This window comes from Microtus pennsylvanicus, chromosome 2, assembly GCF_037038515.1.
Source record: "Microtus pennsylvanicus isolate mMicPen1 chromosome 2, mMicPen1.hap1, whole genome shotgun sequence".
In the NCBI taxonomy this organism is placed as follows: Eukaryota; Metazoa; Chordata; class Mammalia; order Rodentia; family Cricetidae; genus Microtus; species Microtus pennsylvanicus.
In genome coordinates this window covers 82,194,876-82,217,770 of record NC_134580.1, presented here as the reverse complement: position 1 = coordinate 82,217,770, position 22,895 = coordinate 82,194,876, and the positions used below count along the sequence as shown (strand labels likewise).

At 39.9% G+C, this 22,895-nt stretch overlaps 1 protein-coding gene and 1 pseudogene across 1 annotated transcript; both read left to right on the top strand.

The window, feature by feature from the left end:
- The first annotated feature begins 13,197 nt into the window (after positions 1 to 13,197).
- Positions 13,198 to 14,136, top strand: LOC142844923 (olfactory receptor 4F6-like). Its single transcript, XM_075963701.1, has one exon. The coding sequence runs from the start codon at positions 13,198 to 13,200 to the stop codon at positions 14,134 to 14,136; it is 939 nt and encodes a 312-aa protein (XP_075819816.1).
- Positions 14,137 to 20,113: 5,977 nt separating this feature from the next.
- LOC142844922 (PR domain zinc finger protein 4 pseudogene) lies at positions 20,114 to 22,453 on the top strand (annotated as a pseudogene).
- Positions 22,454 to 22,895: the final 442 nt, after the last annotated feature.

The window sequence follows — 22,895 nt, the reverse complement described above, 5'->3', positions numbered from 1 at the left end:
ATCATCACAACATGACTTGATAACAATGATCCTGCAGTAACATTCTAAGTTTCAAAAGCATATTCCAAAATATACACAATGTATTATGATTCTATCCTTTTTAAGTATATGAAAATCTTCTTCATACAATATATTCAGTTTAAGATTTTCCTTCTCGACCGAGTGAAACACCATTGTGGTGAGTGAGTGCTGCGGCACCCGGGAACAGCCCGCCTACCCTTCCTGGTCATCCTACAGGGGCTATACTGCCCAATACCTCCTCTCTCTTCCTATCCCACCCAGCTTACATCCAGATTCCCCCCCCCCCCCCCCCGTCTCCCTCCTTCCCTCCCCTCTTTGGCTGCAGAGCGCCTCCCAGCTCAGCCTGCTTGGGCACTGGGACCAAACCCGAAGCTTAGGGGAAAGGGGAGGGCGGTAGCTCCTTTGTCCCCATAGCCTGCCTGCAGCAAGCAGGGTGGGCCCTTTGTTTGCGAGCTAACGAAGCAGCAAGGAGATCCGATCTGGACACCAGGAGAAACATCACTGGGGAGTGACATCACTGGGAAGGTACATCAGTGGGCAAGAAGACCTGATCCTGTAAAAGAAGATCCATAGGAGAGTATTGGGAGGAAGAGATGGGGTGACACCAAGGCAGGAATTCACCCAACAATCTGAAAAACAACACAAAACCACCAGAAGCCAGCAACCTCGCAAAAGGAGGACATGATCACCTTAATCAAGAAGAAGTAGAAAAAACTGACTTCATGACAGGGATTGACACCCTTAAACAGCATATAAAAAAACGCCCTTATAGAAATGTATGAGAAGTATAACAGAAAGTTCGAGGAATTGAGTAAATCAGTGAATGATACCCTAGGAAACCAAGGAAAGACAATCAAGCAGATAATGGAAACAGTTCATGACTTGAAAACTGAAATGAAGGCAAAGAAGAAAACACAAACAGAGGGCCGGCTGGACATGGAAAATCTAGGTAAACGAATAGAGACTACAGAAACGAGCATAACCAGCAGAATACGAGAGACAGAAGAAAGAATCTCAGATTCTGAGGATAACATAGAGAAAATAAACGCACTGATCAAAGAAAACAGCAATTCCAACAAACTCTCATCACAAAACATTCAGGAAATATGGGACACAATAAAAAGACCAAACTAAGAATAATTGGAGTAGAAGAAGGAGAAGTGCAGCTCAACGGTCCAGAAAATATACTTAATAAAATTATAGAAGAAAACTTTCCCAACCTGAAGAAGGATGTACCTATGAAGGTTCAAGAAGCATACAGAACACCAAATAGGCTGGATCAAAAAAAAAAAAAAACATCCCCTCGCCATATAATAATCAAAACACAAAATATACAGAATAAAGTAAGAATATTAAGAGCCGCAAAGGAAAAAGGCCAACTTACTTATAAAGGTAAACCTATCAGACTTACACCTGACTTCTCTATGGAAACCATGAAAGCCAGAAGGTCCTGGATAGATGTACTTCAAAAACTAAGAGACCATGGATGCAAGCCCAGACTACTATATCCAGCCAAGCTTTCGTTCACTATCAATGGAGAAAACAAAATTTTCCAGGATAAAAACAAATTTAAACAATACGTAGCCACAAATCCAGCCTTACAGAAAATAATAGAAGGAAAATCACTAACCAAGGAGTCCAACAATGACCACAATAACTCAGACATCTAGAGACCCTTCACCAGCGCAACTCAAAGAAGGGAAACACACAAACCCTACTACTAAAAAAGTGACTGGAGTTAATAACCACTGGTCATTAATATCACTTAATGTCAATGGGCTCAACTCACCTATAAAAAGGCACAGGCTAAGAGATTGGATACGAAAACAGGATCCAACATTCTGCTGTCTACAAGAAACACACCTCAACCACAAAGACAGGCACCTACTCAGAGTAAAGGGCTGGGAAAAGGCTTATCAAGCAAATGGACCTAAGAAACAAGCAGGTGTGGCCATACTAATTTCTAACAAAGTTGACTTCAAACTTAAATCAATCAGAAGAGATGGAAAGGGACATTTTATACTCATAACAGGAACGATTCATCAGGAAGAAGTCTCAATCCTGAATATCTATGCCCCTAATAAAAAGCACCCACGTACGTAAAAGAAACACTGCTAAAATTCAAGGCAGCCATCAAACTGCACACACTAATAGTAGGAGACTTCAACACTCCTCTCTCACCAATGGACAGGTCAATCAGACAGAAACCTAACAGAGAAATTAGAGAATTGATGGAGGTAATGAAGCAAATGGACTTAACAGACATCTATAGAACATTCCACCCAAAGAGGAAAGAATATACCTTCTTCTCTGCAGCTCATGGAACCTTCTCGAAAATCGACCACATAGTCGGTAGCAAAGCAAACTTCCACAGTTACAAAAAAATATTAGTAACCACCTGTGTCTTATCAGATCACCATGGATTAAAGTTAGAATTCAACAACAATGCTACCCCCAGAAAGCCTACAAAGTCATGGAAACCGAACAGTCAACTACTGAACCATACCTGGATTAAGGAAGAAATAAAGAAAGAAATTAAAGTCTTCCTGGAATTCAATGAAAATAAAGAAGCAACATACTCAAACTTATGGGAAACTATGAAATCAGTCCTAAGAGGAAAGTTCATCGCACTAAGTGCCCACTTAAAGAAAACAGAGAAAGCTCACATTGGAGACTTAACAGCCCACCTGAAAGCTCTAGAAAAAAAAGAAGCAGACTCACCTAGGAGGAGTAGAAGACTGGAAATAATCAAACTGAGGGCTGAAATCAACAAAATAGAAACACAGAAAACAATCCAAAGAATCAATGAATCAAAAAGCTGGTTCCTGGAGAAAATCAACAAGATTGACAAACCCCGGACCAAACTAGTCAAACGCAGAGAGAAAATTTGCAAATTAATAAGATCAGAAATGAAAAGGGGGACATAACCACAAACAGAGGAAATTCAGAGAATCATTAGATCTTACTACAAAAGCCTGTATGCCACAAAACTGGAAAATGTAAAAGAAATGGACACTTTTTTAGATAAATACCATTTACCAAAATTAAACCAGGACCAGGTGAACAATCTAAACAGACCTGTTAGTCGCGAAGAATTAGAAGCTGTTATCAAAAACCTCCCTACCAAAAAAAGCCCAGGGCCAGATGGTTTCAATGCGGAATTCTACCAGAACTTCCAAGAAGACCTAATACCTATACTCCTCAATGTATTTCACAATATAGAAACAGAAGAGGCACTGCCAAATTCCTTTTATGAAGCTACAGTTACTCTGATACCAAAACCGCACAAAGACTCAGCTAAGAAAGAGAATTATAGACCAATCTCACTCATGAATATCGACGCAAAAATCCTCAACAAAATACTGGTAAACTGAATCCAAGAACACATTAGAAAAATTATCCATTATGATCAAGTAGGCTTCATTCCTGAGATGCAGGGCTGGTTCAACATACGAAAAACTATCAATGTAATTTATCATATAAATAAACTGAATGAAAAAAACCATATGATCATCTCATTAGATGCTGAAAAAGCATTTGACAAAATTCAACATCCCTTTATGATAAAAGTATTGGAGAGATTAGGGATACAAGGGTATACCTAAATATAATAAAAGCTATATACAGCAAGCCGACAGCTAACATCAATTTGAGAGAAACTCAAACGGAGAGAAACTCAAATGGAGAGAAACTCAAACGGAGAGAAACTCAAAGCCATCCCACTTAACTCAGGAACACGACAAGGCTGTCCACTCTCGCCATACCTCTTCAATATAGTGCTTGAAGTTCTAGCAATAGCAACATAATGGGATCAAGGGGATTCGAATTGGAAAGGAGGAAGTTGAACTTTCTTTATTTGCAGATGATATGATAGTGTACATAAGCGACCCCAAAAACTCCACCAAAGAACTTTTACAGCTGATAAACACCTTTAGTAATGTGGCAGGATACAAGATCAACTTCAAAAAAATCAGTCGCCCTCTTATACACAAAGGATATGGAAGCAGAGAGGGAAATTAGAGAAGCTTCTCCATTCACGATAGCCACAAACAGCATAAAATATCTTGGGGTAAATCTAACCAAGGAAGTGAAAGATCTATTTGACAAGAACTTTAAGGCATTGAAGAAAGAAATTGAAGAGGATATCAAAAAATGGATGGACATCCCTTGCTCTTGGATTGGGAGGATCAACATAGTAAAAATGGCAATTCTACCAAAGGCAATTTATAGATTCAATGCAATCCCCATCAAGATCCCATCAAAATTCTTCACAGATCTTGAGAGGACAATAATCAACTTTATATGGAAAAACAAAAAACCCAGGATAGCCAAAACAATCCTATACAATAAAGGATCTTCTGGAGGCATTACCATCCCTGACTTCAAACTCTATTACAGAGCTACAGTAATGAAAACAGGGTGGTACTGGCATAAAAACAGAGAAGTCGACCAATGGAATCGTATAGAAGACCTGGACTTTATCCCACAAACCTATGAACACCTCATTTTCGATAAAGGAGCTAAAAGTATACAATGGAAGAAAGAATGCATCTTCAGCAAATGGTGCTGGCATAACTGGATGTCAACCTGTAGAAGAATGAAAATAGACCCATATCTATCACCATGCACAAAACTCAAGTTCAAATGGATTAAAGACCCCACTATCAGTCAGAACACATTGAACTTAATAGAAGAAAACGTGAGAAGTACCCTACATCAGATGGGCACAGGAGATCGCTTCCTATGTGTAACCCCAACAGCACAGACATTAAGGGCAACATTGAATAAATGGGACCTACTAAAACTGAGAAGCTTCTGTAAAGCAAAGGACACTGTCACCAAGACAAAAAGGCAACCTACTGACTCGGAGAAGATCTTCACCAACCCCACAACAGACAAAGGTCTGATCTCCAAAATATATAGAGAACTCAGGAAACCAGACTTTAAAATGCTAATTAACCCAATTAAAAAATGGGGCACTGAATTGAACAGAGAATTCTCAGCAGAGGAAGTTCAAATGGCCAAAAGATACTTAAGGTCATGCTCAACCTCCTTAGCGATCAGGGAAATGCAAATCAAAACAACTTTGAGATATCATCTTACACCTGTCAGAATGGCTAAAATAAAAAACTCCAATGATAGCCTTTGCTGGAGAGGCTGTGGAGGAAGGGATACCCTCATCCATTGCTGGTGGGAATGCAATCTTGTGCAACCACTTTGGAAATGAGTGTTTCGGTTTCTCAGGAAATTCAGGATCAACCTACCCCTGGACCCAGCAATACCACTCTTGGGAATATACCCAAGAGATGCCCTATCATATGACAAGCGCATTTGTTCAACTATGTTCATAGAAGTATTATTTGTAATAGCCAGAACCTGGAAACAACCTAGATGCCCTTCAATGGAAGAATGGATGAAGAAACTGTGGAATATCTACACATTAGAGTACTACGCTGCGGTAAAAAGCAATGACTTCTCGAATTTTGCATGCAAATGGATGGAAATAGAAAACACTATCCTGAGTGAGGTAACCTAGACCCAAAAATATGAATATGGGATGTACTCACTCATAATTGGTTTCTAGCCATAGATAAAGGGATACGGAGTCTGCAATTGGTGATCCTAAAGAAGCTAAGTAAGAAGGTGAACCAAAGGAAAAACATATAGTTATCCTCTTGTCTATGGGAAATAGACAAAGTTGCCGGGGAGAAAATTGAGATCTTGGGGGTGGGGTGGGATAGGGGTAAGGGGAGATGGGGAGAGGAAAGGGAGTAGGGGAGGATGGGGGAAACTTGGGGAAAAAGGAGGATTGGGATAAAGAAAGGTTGAATAGGGGAGCACAGAAGCACAATTCTTAGTTAAGGGAGCCACCTTAGGGTTGGCAAGAGACTAGAACCTAGAGTGGCTCCCAGGTGCCCAAGCCGTGGTCCCCAGTTAGTTCCTTGGGTAGCTGAGGATAGGGGACCTGAAATGACCCTATCCTATAGCAATACTGACGAATATCTTGCATATCATCATAGAACCTTCATCTGGAGATGGATGGAGATAGAGACAGAGACCCACACTGGAGCACTGGACTGAGCTCCCAAGGTCCCAATGAGGAGCAGAACGAGGGAGAACATGAGCAAAGAAGTTGGGACCACGAGGGGTGCACCCACCCACTGAGACAGTGGAGCTGATCTATTGGGAGCTCACCAAGGCCAGCTGGACAGTGACTGAAAAAGCATGGGATAAAACTGGACTCTCTGAACATGGCAAACAATGAGGGCTGATGAGATGCCAAGGACAACGGCACGGGGTCTTGATCCTTCGTAATGTGCTGGCTTGGTGGGAGCCTAGCCAGTTTGGATGTTCACCTTCCTAGATATGGATGGAGGGAGGAGGACCTAGGACTTACCACAGGGCAGGGAACCCTGACTGCTCTTTGGACTGGAGAGGAAGGGGGAAAGGAGTGGGGGGAGGTGGAGAAGGGTGGGAGGAGGGGGAGGGAAATGGGAGGCTGGGAGGAGGTGGAAACTTGTTTTTTTTTCCTTTTTTCAATAAAAAAAAAGAAATGAAAACAGCCCCAAGAACCAAGCTAGTGTAGCTATTCTAATATCTAACAAAATAAAATTCCAACCAAGATTAATAAAAAGAGATGGGGAAGGACACTTCATATGCATCAATTTAAAAGTGCACCAAGAGGATTCATAAAGGCTTTTTGTAGACAGAGCTGCTGGCAGGCCTGCTTTTCATCCCGCCTGGCTCCCACACAACTAGCTTAACACCTGAAATAACAACACATGACCTGTATTCATTTAAACACTGCCTGTCCTATTATATCTAGCCTCTTCTTGGCTAACTCTCATATCTTGCTTAACCCATTTCTATTAATGTGTGTAGCACCACAAAGTGGTGGCTTACCGGGAAGATTCTAACCTACATCCATCTTGGGCTGGAGCTCCATCACGTCTGCCTCACTGCCTTCTACCCAGGATCCAGTTCTGGTTACTCCACCCACCTATGTTCTGACCTATCAGGCCAAGCAGTTTCTTTATTAATTAACCAAAGAAAGCAACAGATAGACAGATGACCCTCCTTCATTAGCTTTTGTCTTATATCTTCCAAACTTCCATTCTGTAAACACCTCAGCTAATAAAAGTGTGTGTATATACATGTACATATGATGTAAAAACATATATGTTGGGCTGAAGAGATGGCTCAGTGGTTAAGAGCATTGCCTGCTCTTCCAAAGGTCCTGAGTTCAATTCCCAGCAACCACATGGGGGCTCACAACCATGGGTAATGAGGTCTGGTGCCCTCTTCTGGCCTGCAGACATATACACAGACAGAATATTGTATACATAACAAATAAATAAATATTTTTTAAAAAGAAAACATATATGTTTGTATACATAATCTGATTCATTGATTCTGAGAATTTTTTTGCAATAGAGTAGGATCCCTTCCATTTCAGAAACCAGGCTGCATTTCTTTTATGTTCCTGAAATTTATTTGAGGGTCAGAAGCCTCAGCAACAAAAGCACAAATGAATCTAGAAAAGCATGTGACCAAATTATTGTACTATCAAGATTTAAACTGACAATAAAAACAACAATGAATAAATGGGACCTCCTGAAACTGAGAAGCTTCTGTAATGCAAAGGACACTGTCATTAAGACAAAAAGGCAACCTACTGAAGGGGGGAAGATCTTCACCAACCCTGCATCAGACAAAGGTCTGATCTCCAAAATATATAAAGAACTCAAAAAACTAGACATTAAAACTCTAATTAATCCAATTAAAATGGGGTACTGAACAGAGAACTCTCAACAAAAGAAGTTTCTAATTTACAGTGGCCCTATAATCGATTCTCTACATATGTTTTAGATAAAGAAACAAATTTTACCTATAAATTTTAGCTTTTATTGATATTTTTAAGAAAAAATATCCTATTCTAGAAAAGGTGAACTGTAAATGATTTGCCTTTTACCTGATCCACCAGGTCTATCCGTTCCTCAATTTGAGCTATTCTAATTGAGTTCTGTTTTTTCTCTGAATATCAAATAATCAATAACAAATTGGCCACCAGGTGGTGGTGGCACATGCCTTTAGTCCCTGCACTCAGGAGGCAGAGGCAGACAGATTTATGTGAGTTTGAGGCTAGCCTGGTATACAAGAGCTAGTTCCATGACAGTTTCCAAAGTTACAGAGAAACCCTGTCTCAAATAATAATAATAATAATAATAATAAATTGGCTCAATATTAACCAGACAGCTGTACCTCTTATCAAATCTAGTTCAGTCAGTCATTGTCATGGGACATAGATTATACCATACAGTAAACACTGAGGGACATTTTACTCATTTTATCTCTCCATTCCTACCTTCCTGTGGAAATGATACATTACTTTTTACTTTTTAAAAGTATATACTTTAAATCTTATAGAGTTTCTCTTCTTATAAATAAGAAAAGCAATAGATCAAAAGGATTTTAAATTAAGCAAAAGATTGTGCTGTTCACCAATACGAAATCCCTGTAGTCTGCCTTCTCTCTCCTCAGGTGACCCATTACCAAATTTTTCCTTTGGCTCTGGCCAAATTTCTGTGGTCCTTGGAAACAATTCCCATTGGCAAATGTACACAAAATAACAATCCCAAAATTCTATGGCAACACTTCAGTGTCTTTCCCATGTTGATAAGTAGTCGCCTTTCCTCAGTGGAGGTACAACACTTGACTTTTTATGCTAAGCTATGGCACAGCCTGGGGTCAACAGGCTTGTGTTATCTAACTTGTGATCTTCCCAACACTGATTCAGGTAGGTTAGATGGATGGAAGCTGGCTTTCCGTTATTTTTTATAGTTAGCTCACAACATTCTAAGTTTTATATTGACGTGTGTGTGTGTGTGTGTGTGTGTGTGTGTGTGTGTGTTTGCTCGTTCTGACCTACCTATCCAGCACTTCCTTGCACCTCTGTCTATCCCACTGATAGAACTATCTTTGAAGAAAATCAGAAATTCAATGGAAACACATTGAGCAGAAGAAAAACCTAATCAACTATAAAAATAAATTCAATGTGGAAATTGCAACATATCAAGTAAAATATACAAATCAGAGGAATGAGCAAAGCCATGAGGTGTTCAACATGGTAGATATTCCTCCAGTGGCATTTTCATGGAAGTCTTACATGTGTGTTCCACAAAGGGAATAAAATAAGAACTGAAGTGTAGCCAGGTGGGAAAAATATCAATAATTTTGGAAAACAGTAAAGAAGCTAGGGTTCATATAGATAGATAGATAGATAGATAGATAGATAGATAGATAGATAGATAGATAGATAGATAGATGATAGATAGATAGATAGATAGATAGATAGATAGATATGTTGAAGGGCTGAATTCTAACTGTAAATACAATATTTATATAGATATACAATAAGCTGTTAAGAGACATACTCATATTGTATCATCAATATGGGATGATTGGCAAACAATTGATTAAAACTTGATTTATACTATGTGATAAAACCTTCAAAACCTTCTCTTCTTAAAATTTCATCCAAGTGATGTATTGTGATTCCTTGATCCACAGGCAGGACACAAAGTGTAGGACAATCATAGAAAAATAAGGGGGTGGAATGAAATAATAAATAAATCTGGACTGATGAGACCAAGAGGGAAACACACTTACTCAGATTTTCCAACAGTTTGTTCTAAGGCTTAAGCAGAGTCCTCACCCTTCGTGGACCTTTGTTATCTTAGTTTAGAATCAAAAGACTGTCACAAACATGCAGCAAAGTTTCACTGGGGTGATAGTAGCCTTCCAGTCTGTCCCAGGAGCACTAAGGACTCATGTAAAAGCATGCAGGTCTAATGTCCTCTCTACATAACTTCTAGGACACTGAGCAATGTCCTGACCTCTCTCTGTACATCCCAGGAAGAGGATACAGTGGAGAAGCTTCTGGTGATTATATTGAACTCTTGAGGAAATTTTTCAGCACTATCCAGAAACTTCTAATTTACTTCAACATTTTTTAATAATTGAAAAGAAAAAGTAAATAGCCAGTCTTTTCCTGATCTGTTTCAAATGTTGACTTGTGATTTTAACAAAAACTCTAGCATTATCAGCCTGCTCCATCGATGCTAATTTCACATGATTTAAAGTCCATTGCCTGTTGATGTTGGCCCAGGAAAGGATGAGCTGCCCTGAGCACAGGAGGGAATGCCCTACTCTGTAGAGAACCCTGAGGCTTTTCCTGTTACACTTCACACATAGCAGCGGAAGTGTGAACACAGACTCTTGCACTCAGATGAATACAGGTAAGACAGTGGAACTGAGGTCTGAATCCTCATTAATAAACACTATTCAGTCTTCAATCTGTTTTCACTGAAGTATTAGATTTAAACTACTTTTCTGCCCTTTTGTTAAATGAAGATGTATTTCTGCTCTCAGACAATGCAACCTGTCACAGTTTCCTCTCCCTCGACTGTTCCCCACTCCCTCACCTATCTTCTTCCCCAGGTCCTCTCCACTAGGTCCCCTCTGCCTTTGGTTCCCTGCAGGAGGGAGTAGGTTCCAAGAGACACCAACCAAACATGACAAAGCAAGGTACAATAAGACGAGGCAAAAGCCCTCAAATGGAGGCTGGACAAGGCAACCCTGTGAAAGAAGAGAGTCCTAAGAGCAGGCAAAGGGGTCAGAGATACACGCTCAGTGTTAAAAGTCCCACAAAAACACCTTAACATACACAGAGAACCTGGTGAGGAGCCGTGCAAACCCCATACTTCCCACTTCAGTCTCTCTGAGGCCATATGCACCCACTTAGTTGGTTCAGTGGCTCATGCTCTCCTTGCATCCTCCAGCCTCTCTGATTCCTACAATCTTTCTTCCCTTCCCCAAGTGCAGAGGGGACGGACCTGATGAAGGCCCTCAATTTAGACTCTTCCTCCTGCGTTTTGTCTGCTGTGGTTGAGCACTCACTCTCATCTACCAGAGGAAGCTTCTCAGATACTGACTGAACAAGGCATCAATCTATGATTAGAGAAGAATATTATTAGTAATCATTTTAATGATTTTTCCCCATTCATTTTGATTCTGCCCTAAGTCTCTGGTTCTTAACCATCCCACACAATATAAGGCATTGACTCTCTCTCATGGCATTGACATCAGACATTGGTTGGCTCTTCTCACAAGTTCTGTGCCACCATGGCCCCAGCACACCTGGCAAGCAGGACAGATTTTACATTGAGGATTTTGTGACTGGTTTGGTGTCCATGTTTCTCTTTCAGTACCCTTCAGAGTACCTTCCCTCACCAGAGAGACTAGAACATACGAGTGAAGGCTCCATACAGGCACGAGCTCAAACTCTCTACATTCGGTGAGTTTGTGGATGTTGGCCTCTCAATGATGCTCATTTTCAATTTGAGAAGAGCGACCCCTGTCCTAGCATCAGCTTCAGTCCCAGTTCTGCCCTCCTTTAAAGCATAGTCATTCTGAGAAACAAATAGCAAGTTTCACACCTGGGGAACTGAGATTTAAATAGAGGCAGAGAATTAACCAGCTCGACAGTCCATCAACAATGTCCACACCTGATTTCCAGATTTTTAAATTAAATTTAATGTGACACAGGACCTAGGTAAATAACTCTTCTTAGAATATTGTGTTTTTTAGACTTTCAAGTTAACAATGGTTTAAAAGTAAATAAGTTGCTATAGTTTGTAAAACTCAGATAAGCAGGTATGGGCATTGTTTGTAGACTGTCCAGCTAGTCAGTGTTCTCCCTCTACTTAAACTGAAGGCATTTTCAAGACATTGAGCTTGAAAACAGTGCTTTATCCAAAAATAACAAAAATTGTTATTTCATTGTCTACCTGAAATACATAGTTACATGAAATACATATGAGTATACTCAATAATATTCAGTCATAGAGACAGAAGTGCTTAACCAAAGCAAACACCAAAGTAAAAACTTAGAAGGTGTTTGAAACCTAACTTCTTGACTTTTCTGCAACCAGATGTGAGAATGCTTGCTTCTCTACCCACCACCAAACCTTGAATTTTGTCAAATATTTAAACTCCTGGCTAATTATTAAGAAATGGCAGTTACATTAATATTTTGACATGCATTTAATTTAATTTTGAATAAACTTAAGAATCTTTACCTACGAGGACACAGGTCCTCACCACATTCTCGGTCATATTCACTCTCATTTCTGTGTGGAGGATCATGACACACTGCCCTCATTCTGGTTGCCTTTTTCACTTGATATTTTTCATTTATTTCCTCTACTGAGGATCAGACAGAATCTGCTCCAGAGTATCCATGACTTTTTTAATTTCTCCAAGTCACACAGTAAGTGTCTTAAACCTGCATCCTCTGCCCCATTTTGTCACCTTGTCATCACAATGTAGAGAAAAGAGAAATGTTTATCTCTAGTCCTGAAATATGTATATGGGCATTTAATGTAATCATATATTTAATATTAATATATATTAAGGAATATCCAAATCATGGATACTACCATCACTTAATAATTTCTTCACATTTAATATCCCAAAAACCTTTAGTTTAGAGTCATCTCAAAGATATGCCAACAAATTATATTTTTAAAATATAACGAATATGTTATCAAAGTAAGTAAAAGAGTTAATTATTTTAGTATATTTTAACAATGATCTATGTGAGGAATATTAATTGCATTTATTTGACCTGGAAGAAGCATGACTTTTTTTATATTTTGAAATTATAATTACTTCACTTTCCTCCCTCTGATTCCATGTATTTCCCCCCTGCTTTGTTTCAAGCTCCCGACATCTTTTTCTTTCATTGTTTCTACATAAATAAATAAATATATATATATATATATATATATATATATATATATATATGTTCATAAATACATAAGTACAATCCACTCAGTCAATATATTGTTACTTGTATGTATTGTATGTACATGATTTCAGGGCTGACCACTTGGTACTGGGTCAACAACTGGGGACTTCTTCCATGGAGTAGACTATTTCTCTTGCTCTCAAAATTCTTCAGTAGATAAATAATTGCTATTTTACTTAAAATATCGCCAAAGGCATGTTAGTCTTTCATGTGACTTTGTCAGTTGAGCATTGCTTGTCCTAAACCAGTTTCTCATCGCTCTCCTGTTTCAGATGACATGAGGGTTGTCACAGCCAACAGAAGCAATGAGTGAAGCAAACCGCTCTGTGATATCTGAGTTTGTCTTCCTGGGACTCTCCAACTCATGGACAACCCAGCTCTTCCTCTTCCTCTTTTCCTGTATGTTCTACGTGGCAAGTCTGTTGGGGAATTTTCTCATTGTGCTAACAGTGACTTCAGACCCCCATTTACAGTCCCCTATGTACTTCCTCTTAGCTAATCTTTCCTTTCTCGACTTGATATTTAGCTCCTCCACAGCACCAAAAATGATTTACGACCTTTTCAGAAGGCACAAAACCATCTCTTTTGGGGGCTGTATCACTCAGATCTTCCTAATCCATGCAGTTGGAGGCACTGAGATGGTGCTGCTCATAGCCATGGCTTTTGACCGATATGTTGCCATATGTAAACCTCTGCACTACTTGACTATCATGAGTCCAAAAAAGTGCATTTTGGTTTTAGTTGCTTCCTGGATTATTGGCTTCATCCACTCAGTGACTCAGTTGATTTTTGTCATAGACTTACCCTTCTGTGGCCCTAATGAACTAGACAGCTTTTTCTGTGACCTCCCTCGGTTTATTAAACTGGCTTGTATGGACACATACACCTTGGGGTTCATGGTTACTGCCAATAGTGGGTTCATTTCTGTGGCCTCCTTTTTAATTCTGATCATCTCTTACATATTTATTTTGATGACCGTTCAAAAGAAATCTTTGGGTAGTTTATCTAAGGCCCTCTCCACTCTGTCAGCTCATGTCATGGTGGTCATTTTGTTCTTTGGACCATTAATCTTCTTCTACATGTGGCCATTTCCAACATCACATCTGGATAAGTTTCTTGCGCTCTTTGATGCAGTTATTACCCCTTTTCTAAACCCAGTGATCTATACACTTAGGAATAAAGAGATGAAGGTGGCAATGAGAAGACTATGCAGTCAGTTTATTAATTACAATAAAATTTCTTAATATAAAACACACAAATTATACTAGAATTTCAGATGGATATTGCTACATTGACTGTGTTGTATTTATCCAGAATGTTTTTTGTACCAAAATTTGATATGCCTTCACTTGCTTTCCCCAAAAGTGAAATACCAACTAATACATAGTTTCTGTAAGAGACTTGATGGGCTTAAAAAGATGACTCAGTTGTTTAGATCAGTCAGTGTTTTTACATAGGACCAAGATTTGGTTTCCAGAACTCACATGGAGGCTCACAACTATCTGTAATTCCAGTATAAATAAATCAAATCGCCGCTTCTGGCCTATGATAGAGACCAACATGCATTAGTATACATTCATACTTGTAAACAATTCATTAATACACATAAAATAAAACTTTCTTAATAAAGATATACATACTAAAAAGCTAAAGTTTGTGCATGTCAGTCATCACCAAAGATGTTGCATGGGTATAATGATGAATGCAATAATGATAAACTTGTAAAAATCGGTATGTGATTTTTACCTATTTATCTTTCCAATCTTGAGATTGCTTTCAAATTTAATTCTTACTTATAGTGTCTACTACAACTTATTTTTCTTACTATTCTGATAATTTATTTTCTACCCCTTCAGTTTATCAATCATTTATTTACTAATCTGCTTCCTCAAAGACCAGTAAGACTGAAACTGCATCATTTTTTTTAAAGACAAACTTTAATATGAAGAACTGTTGACTCAATATAAAACTCCACTGAATGGCTTTCACGAGAAGCCATTGCTTCAGATGAGTTTCCAGTGGCACAGACCAGACCAAAGAGGGCTCAGTGCTAACGGAGCCTTTCATCTTCAAACTCCATTTCTAAACAGTTCAGTTTAAAAAAAACAAAACAAACAAAAGCAAGGAGATGGAAAGGAAAAATATGGAGCAAATGAAATGAAAAGCATCCTCTTTCCAAATTTGCCTTTTCCTTTGAGTCATATTTTATTCAGGATTTTTCTCCTCATGAAGCTAACGTTCTCCATTTAGATCAACAGATCACTCATTCAACTTCAAAGTGGGGTGCTACCAAATTCCAGAATCACAAATAAAAACCAATTATGTCTCTAATAAAATCCAAAAACATTTGTGATGTTTTTGTTTTTAACAGTGTTGAGCAAGTTATTTGAAAGAGACATAAATCTATGATCACAGAAGTAGCATTTTTCGAAAGGCTAAAAACAGAATGCATACATAGAGATAGCAAAATAAATAAAGAGAAAATATCAGAATTATTAAAATTTAAAGTAAATCAGCAGAATGATTAAAAGCTTGGAAGAAAGCTGGGCGGTATTGGCACATGTCTTTAATCCTAGTACTCAGGAGGCAAAGGCAAGCAGATCTCTGCGAGTTTGAGGCCAGCCTGGTCTAAAAGAGCTAGTTCCAGGACAGGCTCCAAAGCTACAGAAAGAAGAAGTTTGGAAGAAGGACAGGTGGATTGGGCAGTCTGATGATGCCAGTGTGCCAGTTTAAAGAAAGAGCTACAGGGCAGGACACAACCCTGAGTAGGAGGTACCATGCCTAGTACATGTCTATGAGGAAGGTTTGACTACTCCTTTGGGATGGAATTAAGAAAACTGAGGTGACATACAGTTGTAATAGAACAGAGACTCTCAAACCGTGAATCGCAAACCCTACAGAGATCGCATATCAGATATTTCCATTACAATTCCTAACAGTAGCAAAATTACAGTTATGACGTAGTAATGAAATAATTCTATGGTTGTAAGTAACAACAACATAAGGAAGTATATTAAAGGGCCATGCCATTAGGAAGGTTGAGAACCTTTTAATAGAGTCTACAAGGAGGAACTGCCAAAAAAAGGGGGGGGGGAGTTGACAGACCCATCACCTGTTGTTATCACAGAAAAAAAAAAAGCTCCTTCAAGTAGGAAGATTCTGCAAACTGTGCAGTTCCTTAGAAAAGTTAATCTATTTTGACAGATTGCTGGTCCTTTCCTGGCATTTGTCATTCGAGATCATGTTCCCTTAGTTGTCTGGTGTGCTTTCCAACTGCTTTTTCATTGACATGACCATGTATATTATTCTCCTTGTGTTTTTCATGTTAATTTGAATAGTGAATTTCAACAAACGTTCATGTTGGCTTTTTACTTGGATTTTACTGATATTCAGCTAGATGTTTCTTCCTTTGCTCATTCTGTTTTTAAGCCTTTTTTGGAAATTGTTTCAGATTCATCAGCACTCAAAGTTGGCACCAGAGTCTCCTTGTGACCTTTTACCCAAACTAAACTTAGATCCCCTGACATTAACATTATTCATATTTTCCAGTCACTGAGACATCAACATTATTCTAAACTCTACAGCTTATTCATATTTCACTCATCTTGGGTTTTTTTTCATTTATATCTATTTTTAGTCCATATTCAATTCTAGATACTCTGTCATGCTTAGCATCTCTTCTGAGTTTCACCTGACAGTATTTAATCTGACTCTTTCCATAGCTGTGAATTTTTAGAACATTTGGACATTTCAAACTTCATTGAAATACTTGAGTTTCTCTAAATTTTTTCATCATAAGTAGACTTGGGTTCTGGATTTTGCAAGGAAAACTAAGGGAAAAAACTATTTATTGGATAATATTTGAGTTCATAACAGCCATATGATGTCGTATTCATGCTAATCACATAAAAAGAATTTGGCCTAACAACCTTAAAGAGGAGAGGTGACTTCTTAGATATTATATGTCATCTGCATTCTTTCTTCCTATTTAGATCATCAATCTCTTCCCAACATGTCTATAAACTTGATGATGAATTATAATTTCTAAATATTGTCATTTGGATACTTTGAGTACAAGCAAAGGTTAATTTCAACTTCATCCCAATTTGATTGGATATTGAGGGGAAATGTATACATGGTGTCTATTTGTACTCTTGGCTCATTCTCTCACTATTAATGTAAACCTCTATCCAAACAGAACTTAGGCCTCCCTCCCTTTTATTACTCTAGTTATGCCTTTAGAATTTACATTTGTGTTTCAAGCCTATCAGTTGACTTACAAGTCTCACAGAGCTCACTGAATTATCTTGGCCGGAAAATATCTTACCAAGATCCTCATGTTCCTGTTTCACCTGGGGCCTTTAGGCTAATTACGTGTTAGTGGACATTTCAGTGTTTTGTCATGAAGCTTTAACATGCAACACTATATCTACATGAATAAATTAAAGACCTCAAATGTAGATCAAGAATCATAGAAAGAAATTTGCCTTTTTTCTCTGTAGTATAATTTCTAAAGTGGAAATTTACTCAATCATTTGGGTCAATCATTTTCTTAATTGTACTGGGTCAGAGGGCCAATGTCTCATGATGCTTAAAAATACACAACCATGAGAATTTTAGATTAGTATGACTGGCTAGACGCTGACTCCATGTGAACTAACAGAGGACAAAGTTAAAAAAAGAAAAGAAAAGAAAAGAAAAAGTAGATGCTATTCCAAAGAGTGAGAGAAAGAACTTCAGAACAAAGAAGTGAGAGGATGTCAAAAAAGGAAATGGAGAAAGATGAGCAACACACCCATGAGAAGTTAGCCAATACCCATACATTTTACGAAGAAATAATGTCCAAAATATATATAGACCCCACTAAACTAAGCAATTCAATCAATAAGTGGGACAAATAACACACAGTTCTCAGAAGATCAAGTACAAATAAATGGCCAATAAATGCTCTTTAAAAGTTCAACATCCTTAGATATTGGGGAAATACAAATTAAAACTGCATCCAGATTTCATCCCTCCCCAGTTATAATGGCTATCATTAGAAAAACAAACAAAAAGTGCTGAGAAAGAGGTGTATAGATTGTTCTAGGAACTATGGCAGCTCCTCAGAACACTAGAAAGGCAAATACCCTATGACCCAGGTATGTCGCTTCTGAGTATATACACTCCAAAGACTATAGGACAAATCTCCATCAAGATGCCTTTCCATCATACATACTGCAATACTGTTTGTTCACAATAGTTTCATGTGCTGGTTAGTTGTCAACTTGACACAAGTCAGCATTACCTGGGAAGGCAGAACCTTAGTTGAGGAATTACCTCCATCAGATTGGCCTGTGGCCATGCCTGTGAAGCTTTTTCTTGATTAGTGATTGAGGTGGGACGGCCCAGACCACTGCAGGCGTGTCTTCCCTTGGCAGGTGATCCACACTTATAAAAGAAAGCAAGCTGAGGAAGCTGTGGAGAGCAAGCCAGGAAGCAGCATTTCTCCATGGTCTCTGCTACAGTTCCTGCCTCCAACTTCTTGCCTTGACTTCCTGCCGTGGCTTTCCCCTATGATGAACTGTAACCTGTAAGCCAAAGAAAGTCTTTCTTCCTCCAAGCTGCTTTTGTTCAATGTTTTATCACAGCAACAGAACCCAAACTAGCACACTAAATTACAGAGCTGAGCCATGGTGTCTGTTAACAGGAAATAAAAAAGAATTTGAAAACGTGTACATATAGAGAGTGGACTTTTATTTAGCCATAAAGGAAAATAAAATTAGGCAATTTAGTGGGAAATAGATGTAACTGGCCATCATGATATTAAACAAAAAAGACAGAGAAGGACAAAAGACATATATCATGTTTTTGCTCTCATTTTCAAGTGATAGAGTTCTTTAAATACACATAAATCAATATACATGTGTATAAGCATCCATGTGGGTGCATGTGTGCAGATATGTCTGTGTGAACATGTGCATATATATGCAAATATGTCTGTATATGTGTGTACATGCATATATGTATGCATGTGTGTACCTGCTTATGTATGTCTGGTTGCACTGATACTGACTATGTATCAGTGTATATATATATGTGTGTGTGTGTGTATGTATATATGCACACACATATACAGACATATTTGCATGTATATATAAGAATTTATGCGTGTCTGTGTGTATGTACTTGTATGCAGGTGTGTGTGCGTTTGTGTGTATGCATGCATGTATGTATGTGCATGTACGCAAATATGTCTATGTGTGTTTTATAACTAGCAGTATTCAATTTCTGTGAGCCAAGAAAGAAACTACTCCAACTGTTCATCATCATTCTTATCTTTTGGTTGGTTGACTGGTTGGTTGGCTTTTGGATTTTTGAGACAGTGTCTTGCTATGTAGCTCTGTCTGTACTGGAGCACATTCTGTAGACCTGCCTTGCCTCTAACTCACAGAGAATCTCCTGCCTTTGCCTCCTGAGTTCTGGGATTAAAGCCATGCCTCGCTACTGGCTTCTTTCTTATCATTTTTATGTTTCTGTTTTTGTCTTAGTGAATCCCTTTTTATTGCTATTTACTGTACATTTAGTAGTATTGTTACTTTGCTGTATTTTTTTAATTTTAGTTTTGCATATTATTCTCTACTCAAATTCCTGTCACAAAATACAAGAGAGCCGGGTTGGAAGGAAAGAAACTAACAGGAGAGGAAAGTGTGTGAGAACTATGGAGGTAACAAGGGGTGAATACAATCACAGTTTGTGATATAGTGATATAGTGTAAGAAATTGTCTATATGAGGAAGATGGTGGTAATGAGAGAATTACAGAATTTCGGAGTTACATAATTCAACCTTGGAGTCTGCCAACAGATAAATGGATTTTAAAATAAAATTTGTTGTATATATTCAGAGTGAAGATTTATTGAGCTATAACGAAAAGTTAAATTGGCGGGGTCCCGAGCAAGCAAAGGCTTCTGGGCTGAGCTCCAGACGGATGAAGAGCCGGGCGCTTTCCAGCAGATGCTCCCCAGCGCGGGCCGCAGGGCGGCCAGTCAGGCTGCCAGCGATTCCGGAGAAACAGCCAGGGCCCGGCCCGCATGCCCGGCCCTCGGCTGGGAGCACTGCCACCAGCCTTCGGGACGTCGGGCAGTCCGCGGAGGTGCGGCCACCAGCGGGATGTGATAGCATGTGACACTGGCCCCGGCGCTCTCCAGTCGGACTCCCGGCACCTGCACTGCCCACGCAGGATGAATGACGTGAATTTGAGCCCAGTGGGGATGGAACAACTGTCTTCATCCTCTGTGAGCAATGCCCTACCAGTCTCAGGAAGTCACCGGGATTTGACTGCCTCTCCCTCTCACTGTCGCCATCCCTGCTCCAGGTCTCCCAGTGGCAATTCCAAACCTGGGTCCCTCCCTGAGCTCTCTGCCTTCTGCCTTGTCTCTGATAATCCCCGTGGGCTTGGGCATTGGAGATCGAGGGGTGATGTGTGGGTTACCTGAAAGAAACTATACCCTACCTCCACAGCCTTACTCTCACCTACGGAGCAGTTACTTCAGAACTATTCTACCTGGCATTTTATCTTACATGGCTGACAGACCATCTCCTCAGTACATCCACCCCAACTCTATAAATGCTGATGGTAATACAGCGTTGTCTATCACCAACAGCCCTTCAGCACTAGATCCCGGACATCAGGTCAATGGAAATGTTAGATGAGAATTAGGTGCTGTTTCAATAGACTCTCGCTCTGTGAACGTACATGGTGCCCAAAGGCTTCATCCTAATGATGGCCATGACATGACACTGGAAACAACAATCGCTATGAAGAAGTTTCTAGGGTTAGCAGCCCAGTCTCGACAGATGGAATGGCAGAGGAGCTTACAGTGGATGGTGTTGCAGGAGATCATTCACAAATCCCCAATGGCTCCAGAAGTCATGAACCTCTCTCTGTGGATTCTGTAAGCAACAACCTGACAGCAGACACTGTAGGACACTGTAGGATTGTGATACCCATCCATGGGAGTGGTCTGGAGCTTCCTGTGGTCATGGAAACCGACCACATTGTAAATCAGAGCAATGGGATGTCTGACAGTGCTCTCAGTGACTCTATCCACACCATGAGTCACCAGCACCAACTCTGTAAACATGGACACAACCTAGGATCTGTTTCTCTCCGTGAAGTTGGTGTTAGCCTAGAGCCTGTGACTGTCTCTTCCATCATGCAGGACCTTGCTGTGGGGACAGGTCATGTAGATGAATACTCAGACAGCTTGGCTTTTGGGCCACCTTCGCTGCAAATGGAAGAATCCAATTCAAATAAAGAAAACATGGCAACCTTGTTTACAGTTTGGTGCACTCTCTGTGACTGAGCCTACCCTTCAGACTGCCCTGATCACCGGACCAGAGAATTTTGTTCCTGACACACCAATAGAAAGCAGAGCAAGGCTGTCACTCCCAAAGTAACTTGTTCTACGCACATCCACTGTGGGACAGAAGTAGGTATATGGACTGCAGAAATCATTCCTGTGAGAACTTGCTTCGGGATTCTAATTGGTCATCAGAGTCACTCCATGGAAACAGCAGAGTGGCCAGACAAGGCAGTACCATGTCTGGAAGACATACCACAATGGTGTCCTAGAATTCTGCATCATTACAACTGATGAAAATGAGTGTAACTGGATGGTGTTTGTGGGCAAAGCCAGGAACCGTGAAGAACAGAATTTGGTGGCTTATCCCTATGATGGAAAAATCTATTTCTTTGCCTCACAAGACATCCCTCCTGAAAATGAACTGCTTTTCTATTACAGCCGGGATTGTGCTCAACAGATTGGTGTTCCTGAACACCCAGATGTGCACCTCTATAACTGTGGCAAGGAGTGCAATTCCTATTCAGAGTTCAAAGCTCATCTGACCAGTCACATCCATAGCCATCTCCCTGGCAGGGCCACAGCAGCAACCACGGGCCAAGCCACAGCAAGGAAAGGAAGTAGAAGTGTTCCATGTGCCCCCAGGCTTTTAGCTCTCCTTCCAAACTCCACGTTCAGTTTATGAGTCATATGTGTGATTTTTGTAGCAAGGCTTTTAGGGATCCAAGCAACCTATGGACACACCTCAAAACACATACAGGTCATAAGGATTACGGGTGTACTTTGTGTGACAAGTCCTTGACCCAGAAGGCTCACCTAGAGTTACACATGGTCATGCACACGGGTGAAAAGAATCTCAAGTGTGATTACTGTGACAAGCTGTTTGTGCGGAGGCAGGACCTCAAGCAGTGTTTGCCCAACCACACACAAGAATCCCAGATCAAGTGTCCGAAGTGTGATAAACTGTTCTTAAGAACAAACCCCTTGAAGAAGCATCTTAATTCTCACGAAGGAAAACGAGGCTGTGCCTGTGAGAAATGTCCACAGGGCTATCTAACCAAGTACCATGTCACTCACCACCTGAAGACCTGCCAAGGGCCCACCTGAGTTCCTCAGCACAGGAGGAGGAGGAGGATTCTGAAGATGATCTCACAGACTCCATGTGAACAGAGCAGTGCTATTTACTCAGCAGACGAGCCTCTCTCCTCACATAAATAGAAGGAAACCTGCTCTGGGTGGACCATGCATCAGGAAAACACAAAACCAACACACTGCAGTGGTTTCTAATGTGGAATGCTTTCTGATCCTTCCAACCCACTGCCAAAAGTGGACTGAGTGGGGGTAACTAAAGCACTCAGTGGAGAATATCCAAAGGGATTCTTTAGGATGGACTGGGAGACAAGGCATGTGTCTGTCCTATTTTTAAGCAATGGGTGGCAAGGAAAGAGTCAGCTTTTGGTATCTGCTCTTTATTTGCATAGCAATTTGGGAGGTGCATTTAGCTTGAATCACAATGCCCTTCTGTCCATACCAATCAGATTTATCTCACATTGTTCCGTTCTTTTCCCTCCAGTCAAGGTGACTTGACCCCAGTCATCCTCACTGTTGACCACATATTATATACTATTGTAAGGTATGCATATCACAGACAGAATTGCAG

What these genes read in the sequence shown, in the direction of transcription:
- LOC142844923 (XM_075963701.1), top strand. Translation starts at nt 13,198, where the DNA reads ATGAGTGAAGCAAACCGCTCTGTGATATCTGAGTTTGTCTTCCTGGGA.